Source organism: Scomber japonicus, chromosome 8 (genome assembly GCF_027409825.1).
Source record: "Scomber japonicus isolate fScoJap1 chromosome 8, fScoJap1.pri, whole genome shotgun sequence".
Lineage (NCBI taxonomy): Eukaryota > Metazoa > Chordata > Actinopteri > Scombriformes > Scombridae > Scomber > Scomber japonicus.
This window is the reverse complement of record NC_070585.1, coordinates 16,362,875-16,380,920: the sequence shown is the minus strand read 5'-3', so window position 1 is coordinate 16,380,920 and position 18,046 is coordinate 16,362,875. Positions and strand designations below refer to the sequence as shown.

The window sequence follows — 18,046 nt, the reverse complement described above, 5'->3', positions numbered from 1 at the left end:
GATTCTCCAGAGCAGCAGCAGCCCTCTTTGCCACAGTACAATCCCAGTGAATGTCTAAAGTGATAGCCAATCGCGGTTTCAGATTTCTCTTTCAGGGAGGAGTTATAGAAATAGTGTAACAATCATATCTATGGTCTCCAGCGACCTCGTGTGGTAAAGAACAGTTAAATCAATACAAATCTGAATAAAGGGTGGGAATTAAACCAGGAGTTTTTTTCAGTCTCATATGAAATTTGATATTTCATGTGTTAATACTTAATTATGTCAATCAATTTTCAGATGTAAATGTGAACATTGAGGGAGCCATTTGTAGCTATAGTAAAATTCTGGGTGGTACAGAAGATGGCTAATTTTATTTTCTAATAAAACTGTACAAAACTAACAATTACTTAATGAAGTATTTGATCAAGCAACCAACTACTAATACCAGTAGTGTAAAACAATTCTTCATGGAATAAATATAGATAACCTAACAACAGGAGCCTGCACAAAACCTTAAATGTTAGAAAGGGGAATGAAAAGGTTACATTTAGACTCATTTCAGCACCATGGAGAGCGTTACACATGCTGTTACACACTGCTTTGTGCCCATCAATACTAATATATTTTAGAGTAAACAATGTGAAATATGGGTGAGAGGCGAGCAGCTGAATTTCATCACATTTTTTCAATAAATTCTACAATAGAAGACACCAAACAAAGGCAGTAAATACTGGAACCCGTTGCTATGAAAACTTGGGAGCAATTAATGTTATTTTCCTTGGAATTTGTGGTTTTGTTATCTTGTATGTATACTTTCACATAAATAGTTTAGAAAAAGTGTTAATCATGACGATCATCAGTAATTACATTTTAATTGCAACATTGTTTCAAACTTAAATCATTCAAAGCAAACTTAAGGACACATACCTTTTCTTTGTTAGGTAAAGTCTGAGTCCTGGTATAAGTGTCTCCTCCATTAATACTGATCAGCTCCCCATCTACAGGAGGAAACGGCGCGGGGAAAACCACCATGTCACTCTTGAGTGTGTCTGAGCTGAAACACACGTCATACTGCTGAGTAGCTTTAGAGTAAGACCAGCTCCCATCAGGGTGGGTGGTGATCATTGGGGCACTGTACCTGCCGAAACTGCCGTCTGTCCTGTGACATTTGACAGCTATTAAACTGATGAGGCTCAGCAGAAAGATCGCTGACACCGACACAATGGCGATCAGCAGATACAGGTTTAAATCAGAGAAGCTGTCCTCCTTCACAGGAACATGTCTGAACTGAGTCTGGATGTCAGCTGTGCTTTCAACCACCACCACATCTATAGACACAGTAGCTGACAGGGAGGGTTCTCCGTTATCAGAAACCAAGACTACCAAGGAGTGAGTTTTCAGGTCATTGTCACTCATTCTCCTCTTAGTCCTGATCTCCCCGGTACTGGTTCCGATCCGGAAGAGGTTGTTTCCTTTGGGCTCAGACAGGTGATAAGAAAGCAGTGCGTTGTATCCAGAGTCTGCGTCTACAGCCCTGATCTTTGCCACAAAGTATCCCGCTTCAGCAGAATAGGGGATGCTCTCACTGTTAACAGAGCCGTGCTCAGAATAGGGCGCCAGAACAGCTGGATTATTGTCATTTTCATCCAGAATAAAAACGTTGACAGTCACGTTGCTGCTGAGCGGAGGAACACCAGAGTCTGTGGCCTGAACTTTAAACTGAAACGTTTTTAACTCCTCAAAGTTAAAAGACTGCAGTGTCACTATATCTCCTGTCTCCGAGTTAATATTTAAAACTGATGAAATCGGAATATTTGTTGGATAACTGTCTAATAATGCATACGTCAATTTGGCATTACTGTCCAAATCAGCATCAAACGCACTTATCGCATAAATGAAGGAGCCTGTCGGACTATTTTCTTTCACATAAACATTAATCACAGGCTCCATGAAACGAGGTGCGTTGTCATTGACATCAGAAACATGAACAGTAATGACCCTGATACTGGATAGAGGCGGACTTCCTTCGTCTGTGGCTGTAATGGTGACATTGTAAAGAGAAGTGTTTTCTCTGTCCAGCGGTCCGTCTACTACTAATGAATAGTCGTTTTTGTAGTTAGACTTCAGTTTAAAGGGAACAGACCCCATCACCTTACAGTTGGTTACACCATTGTTTCCTCCATCTTTATCACTCACTGTAACTAAAGCAACGATTGTCCCCAATTCTGCGTCTTCTTTTACCGGGGTCATCAGTGACGTCACAGATATTTCTGGGGCATTGTCATTCACATCAATTATCTCTATCAGTAGTTTAGCATGAGCACTACGAGGAGAATGCCCCTGGTCCATTGCCTGAACTCTGACTTCATAAGCAGGCGTTTCCTCATAGTCTAAATTACCTTTCACTGTGATTTCTCCAGTTTCTGAATTTAGATGAAAAATATTTGAAGGATCAATATTGCCTCGCTTCATCAGGGAGTATAGGATCTTACTGTTCATGCCTTCGTCTAAATCTGTTGCATTTAACTTTATTACCACTGCTCCGTGTGCTGTATTTTCATACACACGTACTTTATAAAGCGATTTGCTAAAAGTTGGTGTATTATCATTCACATCTAATACATGTACACGTATCTGCAATGTACCTGATCTAGCAGGTTTTCCTCCATCTACAGCGGTGAGAAGAAGTGTGATGACCGACTGTTTCTCTCGATCTAAAGCTTTCTGCAGCACTAACTCAGCAGACACACCGTGTTCTCCACCGCTCTGCACATCAAGCGAGAAGTGTTCATTTTGGCTCAGCTTATATGTCTTAACTGTGTTGCTGCCTATGTCTGCATCTACTGCTATTGGGAGAAAATATCGCTGTCCCGGTGTCGTCGATTCAGAGATGTTCAACCAATGGATCTGTTCAATGAATTCTGGCGAGTTGTCGTTTATATCTAAAACATTGATCTCAATACGGTGCACATTCATTGGATTGCTTAAAACGGCTTGTACTCTTAGGGGACATTGTGCCGTGTTCGGGCAAAGCTCTTCTCTGTCTATCCTGTCGTCAACAAAAAGGTTTCCGGTCCGCAAATTCACGTCAAAATATTTCTTACTGTAACTCGAAACAATACGTAGATCTCTGGTCTCTAGCTCTTGCACTTTCAAATTCAAATCTTTTGCGATATTTCCCACCACGGTGCCTTTGTTCACCTCCTCGGAAATAGAGTAAGACAATTGCGAAGCAGACCAGTCACAAAGACAAAGAAAGAGAAGACCGTAAATCCAGACGTGTTCCTCATATCGTCGAAAAGTCATTTTTGTTAAATAAACGCCGTATCTTGCTCAAAATGTATCTCCAGATTATGTATATATCCGACATAAACACGATTCTCCAGCAGCAGCAGCCCTCTTTGCCACAGTGCAATACGAGTGAATGTCTAAAGTGAACACCAATGACGGTTTCAGGTTCCCCGTTCAGGGAGGAGTTTTGGAAATAGTGTAACATTCATATCTATGGTCTCCAGCGACCTCTTGTGGTAAAAGAAAGATAAGTTAATATAAATATGAGTAAAACTGCACTATATTAAAACGTGTTTAAATGGTTTACACATAATTTGGCTACAGTATGTGAAAATAACATGGAACTGTCATTTGTGAGTCTTATGGATTTAGATTTCTTACATGTTCATATTAACGTTTGTCAATTTTCAAATGCAAATACGAATATTGAAGAGGCCACCCGAAACCACAACAAAGGAGGGGGCAGGAAAAGGCGACATTTATTTTATGATTTAAAACTCATAAAACTAATAATTACTTAATGAATTAACCAACTAGTGAAAAATACAAATATAAAACTGTGAAACAATTTTTTGTTGAAAAATGTGGATGGATTAAGAACAGAATTGTGAAGAAAACATCAATGGTTAGAAGGGGAATCAAAAGGCTTCATGTAGACTCATTTCAGCACCATGGAGAGCGTTGCACATGCGGCTACACACTTCTTTGTGACTGTCAATATTGAGTATTTAAGATCAAACAATATGAGCTGTGGTTGAGACGCTAGCAGCTGAATTTAATCACAATTGGCCAATAAATTAATCAATTGAAATGTATAAAAGTGCATGAATACTGGAAGTCATTGCTATTACAATGGGGAAGGAATTGCTGTTATTTGCCTGTTTTTCTGGTTCTGTTGGCATTTGTACGTATACTATCAAATATTTTTAAATGGGGATCGTCACATGTGATTATATTTTAGTTGCAATATTGTTATGAGCTTAAACAGTTCAATGCAAATTTAAGAGCACATACCTTTTCTTTGTTAGGTAAAGTCTGAGTCCTGGTATAAGTGTCTCCTCCATTAATACTGATCAGCTCCGCATCTGCAGGCGGAAACTGCGCGGGGAAAACCACCATGTCACTCTTGAGTGTGTCTGAGCTGAAACACACGTCATACTGCTGAGTAGCTTTAGAGTAAGACCAGCTCCCGTCAGGGTGGGTGGTGATCATTGGGGCGCTGTACCTGCTGAAACTGCCGTCTGTCCTGTGGCATTTGACAGCTATTAAACTGATGAGGCTCAGCAGGAAGATCGCTGACACCGACACAATGGCGATCAGCAGATATAGGTTTAAATCAGAGAAGCTGTCCTCCTTCACAGGAACATGTCTGAACTGAGTCTGGATGTCAGCTGTGCTTTCAACCACCACCACATCAATAGACACAGTAGCTGACAGGGAGGGTTCTCCGTTATCAGAAACCAACACCACCAAGGGGTGAGTTTTCAGGTCATTGTCACTCATTCTTCTCTTAGTCCTGATCTCCCCGGTGCTGGTACCGATCCGGAAGAGGTTGTTCCCTTTAGGCTCAGACAGGTGATAAGAAAGCAGCGCATTGTATCCAGAGTCTGCGTCTACAGCCCTGATCTTTGCCACAAAGTATCCCGCTTCAGCAGAATAGGGGATGCTCTCACTGTTAACGGAGCCGTGCTCAGAATAGGGCGCCAGAACAGATGGATTATTGTCATTTTCATCCAGAATAAAAACATTGACAGTCACGTTGCTGCTGAGCGGAGGAACACCAGAGTCTGTGGCCTGAACTTTAAACTGAAACGTTTTTAACTCCTCAAAGTTAAAAGACTGCAAACTGACTATATCTCCTGTCTCCGAGTTGATGTTAACAATCGTTGAAATCGGATACGTTTTTGGATGATTGTCCAACAATGAATAAGTCAATTTAGCATTTTCATGTTCGTCTGCATCCTGTGCAGTTGTTCTTGCGATAATATCTCCCACTTTACTGTTCTCTTTCACGTAAACATTTACACTGGCTTCTGGGAAAATAGGCGCGTTGTCATTAATATCCGTAATGTATATGGTTATTACAGCAGTGCTAGAAAGAGGAGGACTACCTTCATCCGTCGCAGTGATGGTTACATTGTAGTGGGATACGGTCTCCCTGTCAAGGAGACCATCAACCATCAATGAGTAATAGTTTTTGTAATTTGATTTTAATGTAAAAGGGACTGCATCTTTAATCTTACACTTGGTAAGACCGTTTTGCCCTCCATCTTTATCAGTCACAGTCACCAATGCTACGACTGTTCCAATTTCCGCACTTTCCTTTACCGGACTCATTAGTGAAGTTACAGAGATTTCTGGTGCATTGTCATTGACATCGATCACCTCTACCAACACTTTAGAATAACCACTGCGAGGGGAGGAGCCTTGGTCTGTTGCTCGCACTCGTATTTCATATGCATTGCTCTCTTCATAATCCAAATTTGCTTTCACAATAATCTCACCACTCTCAGGAATTATTGTGAATTTTTCAGGCGAGTGTGCATCCCCTGTCCTCATTAAAGTATATCGTATATCTGAATTTGACCCCTGGTCTAAATCAGTTGCATTTAATTTCAATATTGTTTTGCCTATGGGCACATTTTCGCTAACACTTACCTTATAAAGAGACTTGCTAAACGATGGTATGTTATCATTAACATCTACCACATTCACTAGAATCTGCAAAGTGCCAGATCTGGCAGGTTTCCCCCCGTCTACAGCTGTCAATGTTAGTTTAATAATAGGTTGCTTCTCCCGATCTAAAGCTTTGTGCAGCACTAACTCTGCAGACAAAGTCTCTCCTCCGCTACTCACATCTATGGAGAAATGCTCGTTCGGACTTAACTTGTAGGTTTTCACGGAATTACTGCCGATGTCTGCATCTTGAGCTATCGGGAGAGGGTACCTTTCTCCCGTTGAGGAAGACTCAGATATGTTAAATACATGAGTTTGCTCGATAAATGACGGCGCATTGTCATTTATGTCAGTGACGCTGACTTCAATACGATAAATATTCATAGGATGGTTCAGTAGTCCCTCTATATTTAAGGAGCATTTGAGTAAATTCGGACAGAGCTCTTCACGGTCTATTCTTTCGTTAACAAACAACACTCCTGTTCTTAGATTCGCCTCGAAATATGTCTTACTGTATCCCGATACAATCCGAAAACCCCGTTCTTCCAGTTGCTGTGGTTGGATGTTTAAATCCTTAGCGAGATTCCCTACCACTGTGCCTTTGTCCACCTCCTCGGAAACGGAGTAGGAAATCTGAGCTGCGGACCAGTCAGATAAACAAAGAAGAATGGCGCACAACATCCATTCGGCCCCTCCATACTGCCGGCTATTCATCCTTATGTTAGATTCAAGCGAGCAAACGCTACACATCCAGAAAAAACGGGGAAATATCCAACAGACAGCAAGGTTCTCTTCATTTCGGGACCATCTTTCCTGACGAATTGGATTACTAACCAAACCCCTCGGAAATGTACCGACAGTGGAGGAGGAGTTTCAGGTTATAAATGAACACGATTCAACGGGCGGTCTCCAGCGACATCGTGCGTTCATTTGATACATCTATGCAAAGTGGATTCTTTACTAAACACATCACATGTTTTTTTAAAGAATACACTCGTATGACTGACAATCAAATTTTCCCTCAAGCCTTACGCTGAGATTGCAAAAACGAAACCATAAGAACAGTATAGAATAGTACAAAATGGTAAGAAAGCTGCGTCTGGTCTGGCTGAGTCTCCAGTAAACTGGATCTCTTATTTAAAAAGTGAATATGTAAAATGACTTAAAGCCTAGCCTTTGCTTCTTTATGTTATTTAGTACACTTCTACCACACCATTTGAATATAGTTTGTTTCATAAATCATTTGATTATTTAAGACAGAATCTCCAGCGTATAGTGATCTTACAGAAAGTGCTCCTTTTTGCCGTCTTATTGTTTACCGGATGATTAAATTAATTTTGTTCATCTCTAATATCTAATACAAATATGCACAACCATGACGAGCTATAGCACTTGCAGTACGTGTTTATCATAAGAATGAATTTACTGGAAGTCAAGCATGTTCTGAAGACTGAAAAATACATTGATATATCAGCACCATGGAGAGCATCTTTCCCACTAAGCTGTATCAGACACTGTTAAAACTGGGCAAAAAAGTGGCAATCCACCAGACTTTTTCTTAATACCAGACAGTTGATAATGAATGACAACGGGGTGGACACCTGCACCATACTTACTTACTTCACAATTGTCTATTGAAAACACCTACAGTAACAGTGACTCATTCCTTGTGAATGCATATATTTAGCCTTCACACAATGCAGCTAAAGCAATATATGAAAGACACACAATATGCACTATTTGATAGTGTTCATTCTTAATGCCTCTTACCTTTTCTTTATTAGGTAAAGTCTGAGTCCTGGTATAAGTGTCTCCTCCATTAATACTGATCAGCTCCGCATCAACAGATGGAAAAGGCGCCGGAAAAACCACCATGTCACTCTTGAGTGTGTCTGAGCTGAAACACACGTCATACTGCTGAGTAGCTTTAGAGTAAGACCAGCTCCCATCAGGGTGGGTGGTGATCATTGGGGCACTGTACCTGCCGAAACTGCCGTCTGTCCTGTGACATTTGACAGCTATTAAACTGATGAGGCTCAGCAGAAAGATCGCTGACACCGACACAATGGCGATCAGCAGATACAGGTTTAAATCAGAGAAGCTGTCCTCCTTCACAGGAACATGTCTGAACTGAGTCTGGATGTCAGCTGTGCTTTCAACCACCACCACATCAATAGACACAGTAGCTGACAGGGAGGGTTCTCCGTTATCAGAAACCAACACCACCAAGGGGTGAGTTTTTAGGTCATTGTCACTCATTCTCCTCTTAGTCCTGATCTCCCCGGTGCTGGTTCCGATCCGGAAGAGGTTGTTCCCTTTAGGCTCAGACAGATGATAAGAAAGCAGCGCATTGTATCCAGAGTCTGCATCTACAGCCCTGATCTTTGCCACAAAGTATCCCGCTTCAGCAGAATAGGGGATGCTCTCACTGTTAACGGAGCCGTGCTCAGAATAGGGCGCCAGAACAGCTGGATTATTGTCATTTTCATCCAGAATAAAAACGTTGACGGTCACGTTGCTGCTGAGCGGAGGAACACCAGAGTCTGTGGCCTGAACTTTAAACTGAAACGTTTTTAACTCCTCAAAGTTAAAAGACTGCAAACTGACTATATCCCCTGTCTCTGCGTTCACAGTTACCATTGAAGCTGTCTGTGTGCTCTTAGGAGAGCCGTTAAATAAATGATATGTTACTTTTGAATTTTCATTTAAATCTGAATCTAACGTGGTCAGTGTATGAATAGTCGTTCCAGTCGGACTATTTTCTTTAACATAAATATTAATCAGAGGTTCCAGAAATCGAGGCGGATTGTCATTGACATCCGAAATTTGAACACTAATTACACTTGTGCTCGACAGAGGGGGAATTCCTTCATCTGTAGCTGTAATTGAAACATTGTACAGGGGAACAGCCTCTCTGTCAAGAGGCCCGTCAACCAACAAAGAGTAGTAGTTTTTATAGTTGGATTTTAATTTAAATGGCACTGTACCTGTTATCTTACAGTTTGTCTGGCCATTTTTGCCTCCGTCTTTATCAGTGATAGTCACCATAGCAACAACTGTGCCCATTTCAGCGTCCTCTTTCACTGGACTCATGAGTGATGACACTGATATTTCTGGAGTATTGTCATTGACATCAATGACCTCAAGTAAAACCTTGCCATGTGCTGTGCGAGGAGGATTGCCTTTATCCCGTGCTTGAACACGAATCTCATATGCTTGATTTTCCTCATAATCAATATTGCCTTTTACGGTAATTTCTCCGGTATTGTCGTTCAATGCAAATTTGTCATCAGGGTTTAAACGTCCCCTTTCTGTAAAAGAGTATACAAGCTGACCATTAACACCATCATCTAAATCAGTTGCTGATATTGTTAATAACGCTGTGCCAATATTTGCATTTTCAACAATCTGCACCTTGTAGAGAGATTTACTGAACAAAGGTGAATTGTCATTTACATCTAGTACATTCACTTTTATCGGCAGAGTCCCCGTTTTGGGAGGTTTTCCTCCATCGATCGCAGTGAGCGTGAGTTCAATAACAGCCTGTTTTTCACGATCTAATGCTTTCTGTAGAACTAACTCAGCTGAGACACTCTGGTCTCCAATGCTCTGTATATCCAAAACGAAATATTCATTCGGGTTCAATTTGTAATTCTTTACCGAGTTCGCACCTACGTCTGCATCATGAGCTATCGGCAGCGGATGCCTTTCTCCTACATATGAAGACTCATACATATCAATTGTACTTATTTCTTCCAGAAAAGACGGGGCATTGTCATTAATGTCATTAATTACCACTTCAATTCGATGGAGGCTGCGAGGGTTACTCAATATGGCCTCTATATTTAAGGAGCACTTTACCGTATTGGGACAAAGCTCTTCTCGATCTATCCTCTCGCTAACGACAAGTATCCCAGATTCCTGATTTATGTCAAAATACTGCTTTTTATACCCAGAGGTAATCTGAAGACCCGTAGATTGTAGTTGTTGTACATTGAGATTTAAATCCTTGGCGAGATTTCCCACCGCTGTCCCTTTGTCCACCTCCTCTGAAATGGAATAGGATATCTGAGCTACGGACCAGTCGCAGAGACAAAGCAGAGTGAGAAACAGACCTCCAATATTATCCCATAGTTCCCGAGCAGCCATTGCTGTTTAATTGAATGCAATGATCCTGGTTTTTGCCTCACGACCTATCCACGGAAAAATGAAAAACAAAACGCCTTTTTATATATCCATTCTCGCCTAAGATCCTCTCTCTTCGGGGCTTCACTAGTCTGTAAACGCTGTTTTCACAAAGCACTGCCAGATGATGACGTTTCCTTTTTTGTCATGAATATAGGAGGAGTTTCTAAACACTGGACACAAGATTTTTGCGTGGTCTCCAGCGACATCTCGTGACAGATTTATGTAAGGGAAAAATGACCCAAAACAAAAGCGAAAATGTTGAATCTAAAGTACAGTAAACTCTATTAACGAGGCTGATTGTCGAAGACGAATCCGTCTAGTACGCTGTTCATAAAATATGTTTCTATAAAATATGCAGTTCAGTTAACTCGTTTATCAATTCATCTACATATAACATCCGCATGTTTGGCTTATTTTACACTATCGTTTTCTCTCATCACTTACTGAACGCAACACACAGAATATACATGCAGAAATTACACTTCACTATATCAGCACCACAAACAGCGCCCGAATGCACTGTAAGGGAGACATTATTTCAGGACCATGGAAAGCGTCTCAATGCACGCGTGCCATTGCTCAAGTGACAGCACAGTGCTGTATTGAAGACACATAAGTAAGTAAACTGATTTCAACATTGTTATCCACAAAAGTATTTACACATCATTTAGCCATTCTCGACATATACGCTTGATAACATTTATTCTTTCTAGTAGTTAACAAAGCGCCATCAAACAATTTAGACTCATATTTACGTGTTCTCAACAACGAGTAGAGCAGGATTAGTAATATAGGTAAAGTTGAAACTGACATTGAAATCAAACAAAAACAAAAACATTCCAATTGGCCAACACTTAAATCATGTGCTATGAGGGGACATGCATATTTTTGAAACATATTAGTACACAATACTCGCATAGCATGTTCTCCCAAACATGAAATATATTCACTCCTTCAGACGAATGAAATCAGGCATGGCTTACCTTTTCTTTATTAGGTAAAGTTTGAGTCCTGGTATAAGTGTCTCCTCCATTAATACTGATCAGCTCCGCATCTGCAGGCGGAAACTGCGCGGGGAAAACCACCATGTCACTCTTGAGTGTGTCTGAGCTGAAACACACGTCATACTGCTGAGTAGCTTTAGAGTAAGACCAGCTCCCGTCAGGGTGGGTGGTGATCATTGGGGCGCTGTACCTGCTGAAACTGCCGTCTGTCCTGTGACATTTGACAGCTATTAAACTGATGAGGCTCAGCAGAAAGATCGCTGACACCGACACAATGGCGATCAGCAGATACAGGTTTAAATCAGAGAAGCTGTCCTCCTTCACAGGAACATGTCTGAACTGAGTCTGGATGTCAGCTGTGCTTTCAACCACCACCACATCAATAGACACAGTAGCTGACAGGGAGGGTTCTCCGTTATCAGAAACCAACACCACCAAGGGGTGGGTTTTCAGGTCATTGTCACTCATTCTCCTCTTAGTCCTGATTTCCCCAGAGCTGGTTCCGATCCGGAAGAGGTTGTTTCCTTTTGGTTCAGACAGGTGATAAGAAAGCAGCGCATTGTATCCAGAGTCTGCGTCTACAGCCCTGATCTTTGCCACAAAGTATCCCGCTTCAGCAGAATAGGGGATGCTCTCACTGTTAACTGAGCCGTGCTCAGAATAGGGCGCCAGAACAGCTGGATTATTGTCATTCTCATCCAGAATAAAAACATTGACAGTCACGTTGCTGCTGAGCGGAGGAACACCAGAGTCTGTGGCCTGAACTTTAAACTGAAACGTTTTTAACTCCTCAAAGTTAAAAGACTGCAGACTAACTATATCACCTGTTTCTGAGTTTACATGTACCATGGTGGGGAAGGACAGTGATTTACTACCAATGTCTAAAAGTGAGTATGTCACCTGACCATTGTTGCTGACGTCAGCATCAGTTGCAGTAACGCTTTTAATAACCGTTCCTACTTTGCTATTTTCCTTCACATAAACATTTATCACACGTTCTGGGAAATGTGGAGCATTATCATTAACATCAGAAACGTGAACAGTAATTACACTGATGTTAGAAAGAGGCGGAGTCCCTTCATCTGTAGCTGAAATTGTCACATTGTACTGGGGAGTTATTTCTCTGTCTATATGTCCGTCAACCACTAAAGAAAAGTAGTTTTTGTAATTTGACTCCAGTTTGAACGGAACATTATTTAAGATCTCACATTTCACTTCTCCATTTTTTCCACTGTCTCTATCAAGAACTGATACAAGTGCAATGGCTGTACCCAAACCAGCGTCCTCATTCACTGTGCTGAGGAGTGACGTCACCGTGATTTCAGGTGCGTTGTCATTTACATCAATTACTTCAACCAGCACTTTACTATGAGCAGACATAGGAGGCTGGCCTTTGTCCCTGGCCTCTGCTCGGATCTCAAAAGCTTTCTTTTCCTCATAGTCGATTTGACCTTTCACTGAAATAATCCCCGTGTCAGGGTCAATTTTGAAAGTATCTAGAATATGATCCTGATCTTTGCTACGAAGAGAAAAAATTATTTCACTGTTTGGTCCTTCATCAGCGTCGGTCGCATTTAAGGTGATAACTGCAGTACCAATGGGGATATTTTCTAACAGTCTAATTTTGTAAAGAGTACTGCTGAACACTGGTGCATTGTCATTACTATCTAGTACATTTATTTCTATTTCTGAAGTCCCTGACTTTGATGGTATTCCTCCGTCTACTGCAGTTAACGTGAGCTGCATATTAGGTTTTTTCTCGCGGTCTAGGGCTTTCTGCAACACTAACTCTGGAGATATACTCTCTCCTCTTGTGTGTGTTGCAAGAGTGAAGTATTCGTTTGGACTGAGCTTATACGCACTAACGCCATTCTTACCCACATCAGCATCGCTTGCCTCCGACAACGCGAATCTAAATCCAGGCAACGTGTTCTCTGCAATGTCCAGCGTTTGCGATTTTGTGTTAAAAGACGGCGAATGGTCATTTACATCTCTAATTTCTATTTCTACTCGGTAAAGCTTTAATGGGTTGTTTATCACAGCTTCTACACTGACAGTACACTTGGATTCATCTGCACATAGCTCCTCACGGTCTATCCTTTCATTAACATACAGATATCCGCTCTTCAGATTTACCTCGAAGAATTTCCTCTTTGATCCCGCAACAATCTGAAACAAACGGGTCTCCAAATCCTGCACACTGAGGTTTAGATCCTTGGCGATATTTCCGACATTAGTCCCCGGGTTTACTTCCTCTGAGACAGAGTAGGACAACTGCCCAGACGCCGCTTCCCAGAAACAATCCAGCAAAACAAGCACGAGATATGGAACAATGAACCTCCTACTACTCGGTAAAGGCATCATTCCGCTGATAAAGAACAAAGCATACATCCACAGTGGTGTTTCTATCGCGAAGTGATGAGGTTTGAAAAAAAATTAGGCAACGCTATTTCACCGTTCTTCATTTTAAAGACAAATACTTCGTTATGTCGTCAACTGTCCTCCTGTGTCTCTTTGTGATGAAAATCCACAATCATTCCGTTTTATTCTTTGGGAGGAGCCTCAACATTTCTGTGTTACGGTCTATAGCGTCACTTTGTGGTGATGGTGAATAACTGCACATCTTACAAAACATTGAACTAAAATACATCTCCTAATTCAGAGAAGCTGATAACTCAATTTTAAATAGCAATAGGAGATATTTAAATTATTAGGATAAATAACAAATTAAAACCTAACTATATATCTCAAAGCATATAGACAGTCTCTCAGTTTTTATAACTCCACAGGCAGAATGTGGATCGTAAACCATAACTAGTGAATATGCTGTAACTTTGCTGTATTTAATTACAAAAACGACCAGTATCTCATACTATTATACTCATCGGTAACATTAAGTGTGTATGTTGAAACAGAATCATTAAACATGGAATGATAAACAGTTATTTTCTCTTTTACTACTTACTTTACTATTTATGATATTCTTTGTGTCATATAAATATTCAAGTTTCCAGTTTCTAAGATTGCAGTTTGCAAAACCTGAAATTATCGCCACTCAATCTGTGCCCAGTCACATAAAAACCTCAAAACTACACACACACACACACACACACACACACACACACACTGACAAGCAAAAGTCTGAGTCACAGGAAAACTGTCTTTTTTAGTGAATATCCGAAGAATGACTGAAGGATGAATTTTCACATGCTATTTTCATCTTAAAATGAATACAAAATATGTAAAATATATATGTACATTTGTAGATATAGTGCACCGTTGTTTATAGGTCTTAGTTAAAATGAAATATGTATTTTCTAGATGTGACGTGCCACAGGCAGAGGAGTTTCAGAAACTTCTGTTCAGCACCACCGACAGCTACATACACATTATAATGCAGTGAGCAGCCAAAAGTGAGGGGATTGCCACACCATATACTCATGTGCAGCAGATGTATATCAACATACCATAGGAACCTTAGTTAATTTTCATTTAAGTTGCACATCAAGTCTATTATAATGAAAGCTTGCTGTTGCTTAGGTAGCATAAAGCCCATTGAAATTACCATAAAACTACAATTTCACTGTTGATTGTTATCCAGAATGAAGTGCAATATTTAAATGTATGCCAGTATTCTTACCTTTTCTTTATTAGGTAAAGTCTGAGTCCTGGTATAAGTGTCTCCTCCGTTAATACTGATCAGCTCCGCATCTACAGACGGAAATGGCGCGGGGAAAACCACCATGTCACTCTTGAGTGTGTCTGAGCTGAAACACACGTCATACTGCTGAGTAGCTTTAGAGTAAGACCAGCTCCCGTCAGGGTGGGTGGTGATCATTGGGGCGCTGTACCTGCTGAAACTGCCGTCTGTCCTGTGACATTTGACAGCTATTAAACTGATGAGGCTCAGCAGAAAGATCGCTGACACCGACACAATGGCGATCAGCAGATACAGGTTTAAATCAGAGAAGTTGTCCTCCTTCACAGGAACATGTCTGAACTGAGTCTGGATGTCAGCTGTGCTTTCAACCACCACCACATCAATAGACACAGTAGCTGACAGGGAGGGTTCTCCGTTATCAGAAACCAACACCACCAAGGGGTGAGTTTTCAGGTCATTGTCACTCATTCTCCTCTTAGTCCTGATTTCCCCAGAGCTGGTTCCGATCCGGAAGAGGTTGTTCCCTTTTGGTTCAGACAGGTGATAAGAAAGCAGCGCATTGTATCCAGAGTCTGCATCTACAGCCCTGATCTTTGCCACAAAGTATCCCGCTTCAGCAGAATAGGGGATGTTCTCACTGTTAACCGAGCCGTGCTCAGAGTAGGGTGCCAGAACAGCTGGATTATTGTCATTTTCATCCAGAATAAAAACATTCACAGTCACGTTGCTGCTGAGCGGAGGAACACCAGAGTCTGTGGCCTGAACTTTAAACTGAAACGTTTTTAACTCCTCAAAGTTAAAAGACTGCAAACTGACTATATCTCCCGTCTCCGAGTTGATGTTAATCATTGTAGACAGTGATACTAAGGTATTATCACTGATTAATGAATAGGTTACTATGCCATTTCCACTAATGTCAGCATCAGCTGCAGATAAGGCTTTCAAAACTGTCCCAACTGGACTGTTTTCTTTCATATACATATTAATTACAGTCTCTGAAAACCGAGGTGCATTGTCATTTACATCAGATACCTGAACAATAACCACGTTGGTATTGGAGAGAGGGGGCTTTCCTTCATCAGTAGCTTTGATAGTGATATTATAGCTGGAAATGAGCTCTCTATCCAGGGCTGCACCAATAACTAAAGAATAATAGTTTTTATAATTTGTCTCTAATTTAAAGGGAACTGAATTCAATATTTTACAGTCAACTTTGCCGTTTTTGCCCCCATCTTTGTCAAGGACTGAAACGAGTGCAATTGCAGTGCCAATTTCAGCGTCCTCCCTCACGGTGCTGAGCAGCGACGTCACCGTGATGTCAGGCGCATTGTCATTCAGGTCCACCACCTCCACTAATACTTTACACTGTACTGTCAATGGAGGCTGCCCTTTGTCAGCAGCCTGCACACGAATTTCAAAGGCAGGATTTGTTTCAAAGTCGATGTTTCCTTTAACTGTTATTATTCCTGATTCCGAGTCAATTTCAAAAATGTCCAACACATGATCCTGATCTTTCGAATTGAGTAAATATACGATATCTTTGTTTGTCCCCTCATCAGCGTCAGTTGCACTCACTCTAACTACTGTAGTGCCAGGCGGTGCATTTTCTGTAATACTCGTTTTATACAATGTTTTGGTAAAGGTTGGGATATTATCGTTTGTGTCCAATACATTAATTAAGATCTCCGACGTACCTGATTTAAGTGGTGTCCCCCCGTCTATAGCGGTGAGTGTGAGTTTTATTAAAGCCTGTTTTTCTCGATCTAACGCTTTCTGGAGGACTAACTCCGCTGACACACTCTCTCCTTTGTGCACCGATAAAGAAAAATATTCATTAGTATTTAGCTTGTACGTGTTAATACCATTTTTACCCACATCAGCATCGTAGGCCGACAGCACAGGGAATGTAGCTCCCGGCAATATGCTCTCCGCTATGTCGATAGTCTGGGATTTAGCACTGAATGTGGGGTGATTATCATTTACATCAAGAATATTAACTTCAATGCGGTAAAGTCTCAGTGGATTGTTAACTACAGCCTCTATATTCAGTGTGCATTTTGTAGCTTTTGCGCAGAGCTCCTCTCTATTTATTCTCTCACTTACATAGAGGAAACCCGATTTCAAATTTACATCGAAATATTTTCTCTTTGATCCGGTAACAATCTGAAACATACGTGACTCCAAGTCCTGTACATTAAGGTTTAGATCTTTGGCCAGATTTCCAACAGACGTCCCTACGTTTACCTCCTCAGAGACGGAATAGGAGAGCTGTCCAGACACTGCTCCCCAGTTATGCTCCAGGATAACAAACACTAGATATATTCCAATAGTCGTCTTTCTTGTTGGCAGATGCATAATTCCATACAGCGAGAACAACGCATAGATCCGTATATCGACGTGTCTTTTGCCTATTTAGTCCAAAAAAAATCATAAACACTAAATTAATGTCAGGAGAATATATTCTACCTCAATTTCCCGTCGCCCTTCTGCTCATTCTAACAAAGAACTGAGAAAAATAATGATCCTTTTCATGTGGGAGGAGCCTCGACACAACGGCCACCTACAGGCGGTGTTACGGTCTATAGTGTCGCCTCATGGCCATTTTAAATAACTACAACGTTTTGAAATAAACACATCAAATGCTGCTTTTTCTGTGATATAACCATAATTGAAATCACTGTCAGTGATGAACTACTAAAATGAAACCATCTTAATTACGCTGACTATTACAGGGCTCTTACAACAGAATGCATATTTCAGAACCATGGACAGAGCATCATTACACTGATGCAGCGTGGCGAGACAGCTTGGAGAGAAGACCTGCAATGATTGATCTGAAGTAAAAACATACTCGTTGTAACACAGCAACAAGGGACGTGGTTTATGACTGTGACCCAACATAGGAGGTTCATTCCAATACAAAACCACGACTCAGCAGACAAACAAACCATCATAACTAAATGATATTGCTTTTTTCTCTTTACTGTGTCTTTGGCGCATTAAACTTACATCCAGAAGATGCATTCTGAACCAAAGACCGCGATATTTTTAATGTGATATTCCAGATGAATAGATGAATATCCCTACAACTCTTTACAAAGTAGATTTTTATATCAGTATTTGCCATGCAATAGGACGGAATAAAATGAATTCAAATAATATTTTCAAGTTGACGCGCTAAAAGCCCTTATCTAAAGTACAGTTAGTTGTAAATGGGCACCCTTGTCCAAGTCAGCAACACGAA

At 41.0% G+C, this 18,046-nt stretch overlaps 5 protein-coding genes across 5 annotated transcripts; all 5 read right to left on the bottom strand.

The window, feature by feature from the left end:
* Positions 1-852: 852 nt before the first annotated feature.
* LOC128362754 (protocadherin alpha-3-like) lies at positions 853-3,288 on the bottom strand. The gene has a single exon (XM_053323603.1). It carries the CDS (start codon positions 3,286-3,288, stop codon positions 853-855), a length of 2,436 nt encoding a protein of 811 aa, XP_053179578.1.
* Positions 3,289-4,245: 957 nt separating this feature from the next.
* LOC128362753 (protocadherin alpha-4-like) lies at positions 4,246-6,663 on the bottom strand. The gene has a single exon (XM_053323602.1). It carries the CDS (start codon positions 6,661-6,663, stop codon positions 4,246-4,248), a length of 2,418 nt encoding a protein of 805 aa, XP_053179577.1.
* Positions 6,664-7,632: 969 nt separating this feature from the next.
* LOC128362752 (protocadherin alpha-3-like) lies at positions 7,633-10,098 on the bottom strand. The gene has a single exon (XM_053323601.1). The coding sequence runs from the start codon at positions 10,096-10,098 to the stop codon at positions 7,633-7,635; it is 2,466 nt and encodes an 821-aa protein (XP_053179576.1).
* Positions 10,099-11,105: 1,007 nt separating this feature from the next.
* LOC128362751 (protocadherin alpha-3-like) lies at positions 11,106-13,505 on the bottom strand. The gene has a single exon (XM_053323600.1). It carries the CDS (start codon positions 13,503-13,505, stop codon positions 11,106-11,108), a length of 2,400 nt encoding a protein of 799 aa, XP_053179575.1.
* Positions 13,506-14,757: 1,252 nt separating this feature from the next.
* LOC128362750 (protocadherin alpha-8-like) lies at positions 14,758-17,163 on the bottom strand. The gene has a single exon (XM_053323599.1). It carries the CDS (start codon positions 17,155-17,157, stop codon positions 14,758-14,760), a length of 2,400 nt encoding a protein of 799 aa, XP_053179574.1. The 5' UTR covers positions 17,158-17,163.
* Between the last annotated feature and the right edge of the window lie 883 nt (positions 17,164-18,046).

Excerpts from the sequence above, each read along its gene's own strand:
- LOC128362754 (XM_053323603.1), bottom strand. The coding sequence starts at position 3,288 with ATGACTTTTCGACGATATGAGGAACACGTCTGGATTTACGGTCTTCTC.
- LOC128362753 (XM_053323602.1), bottom strand. The coding sequence starts at position 6,663 with ATGAATAGCCGGCAGTATGGAGGGGCCGAATGGATGTTGTGCGCCATT.
- LOC128362752 (XM_053323601.1), bottom strand. The coding sequence starts at position 10,098 with ATGGCTGCTCGGGAACTATGGGATAATATTGGAGGTCTGTTTCTCACT.
- LOC128362751 (XM_053323600.1), bottom strand. The coding sequence starts at position 13,505 with ATGATGCCTTTACCGAGTAGTAGGAGGTTCATTGTTCCATATCTCGTG.
- LOC128362750 (XM_053323599.1), bottom strand. The coding sequence starts at position 17,157 with ATGCATCTGCCAACAAGAAAGACGACTATTGGAATATATCTAGTGTTT.